Genomic DNA, 420 nt, shown 5'->3' with positions numbered 1-420 from the left:
GCTTCTCGATTGGATACTTCGAATTGCATAAATTATCAAGTACAAATATGATTTTGTATCAGTAAGTATTCAGATTCGAAGTTCTAATTTACATTGATGTGATGTCTAGGGCGTTGAAGGAAGAGAAATATGCTGCTCGTAGGACAATACTTCCCATTCTTCAAGCAGAAGAAGATGAAAGGTGAGATTTTCAAACTCAAGTCTTTGTTCCTACAGAAACCTTCAGACAGTAAATCTTATTTCAATCTGCGGTTATGCATTCTTTGTATTAAATAGGTTTGTGTCTGAGTGGAAAAAGTATTTGGAATACGAAGCTGATGTAATGAAGGATGTTCCGGGATGGAAAGTTGGTGAGAATGTGTACAATTCTGGTCGTTGGATGCCACCGGCTACTGGGGAACTCCGTCCTGATGTCTGGTG

The 420-nt window shown here is 38.8% G+C and overlaps 1 protein-coding gene across 1 annotated transcript; it reads left to right on the top strand.

The window, feature by feature from the left end:
- Window positions 1–109: 109 nt before the first annotated feature.
- LOC104754602 (NADH dehydrogenase [ubiquinone] 1 alpha subcomplex subunit 13-A) lies at window positions 110–412 on the top strand (the record flags this gene model as incomplete). The annotated part of the gene is given in 2 exon segments (XM_010499387.2): window positions 110–181; window positions 277–412. Coding segments are annotated over 2 exon segments (208 nt in total), but the record flags the coding sequence as incomplete, so codon positions are not given.
- Between the last annotated feature and the right edge of the window lie 8 nt (window positions 413–420).

This window comes from Camelina sativa, unplaced genomic scaffold (assembly GCF_000633955.1).
Source record: "Camelina sativa cultivar DH55 unplaced genomic scaffold, Cs unpScaffold08950, whole genome shotgun sequence".
NCBI lineage: Eukaryota > Viridiplantae > Streptophyta > Magnoliopsida > Brassicales > Brassicaceae > Camelina > Camelina sativa.
The sequence above is the reverse complement of the archived record's forward strand: the minus strand, read 5'-3'. Positions and strand labels throughout refer to the sequence as shown.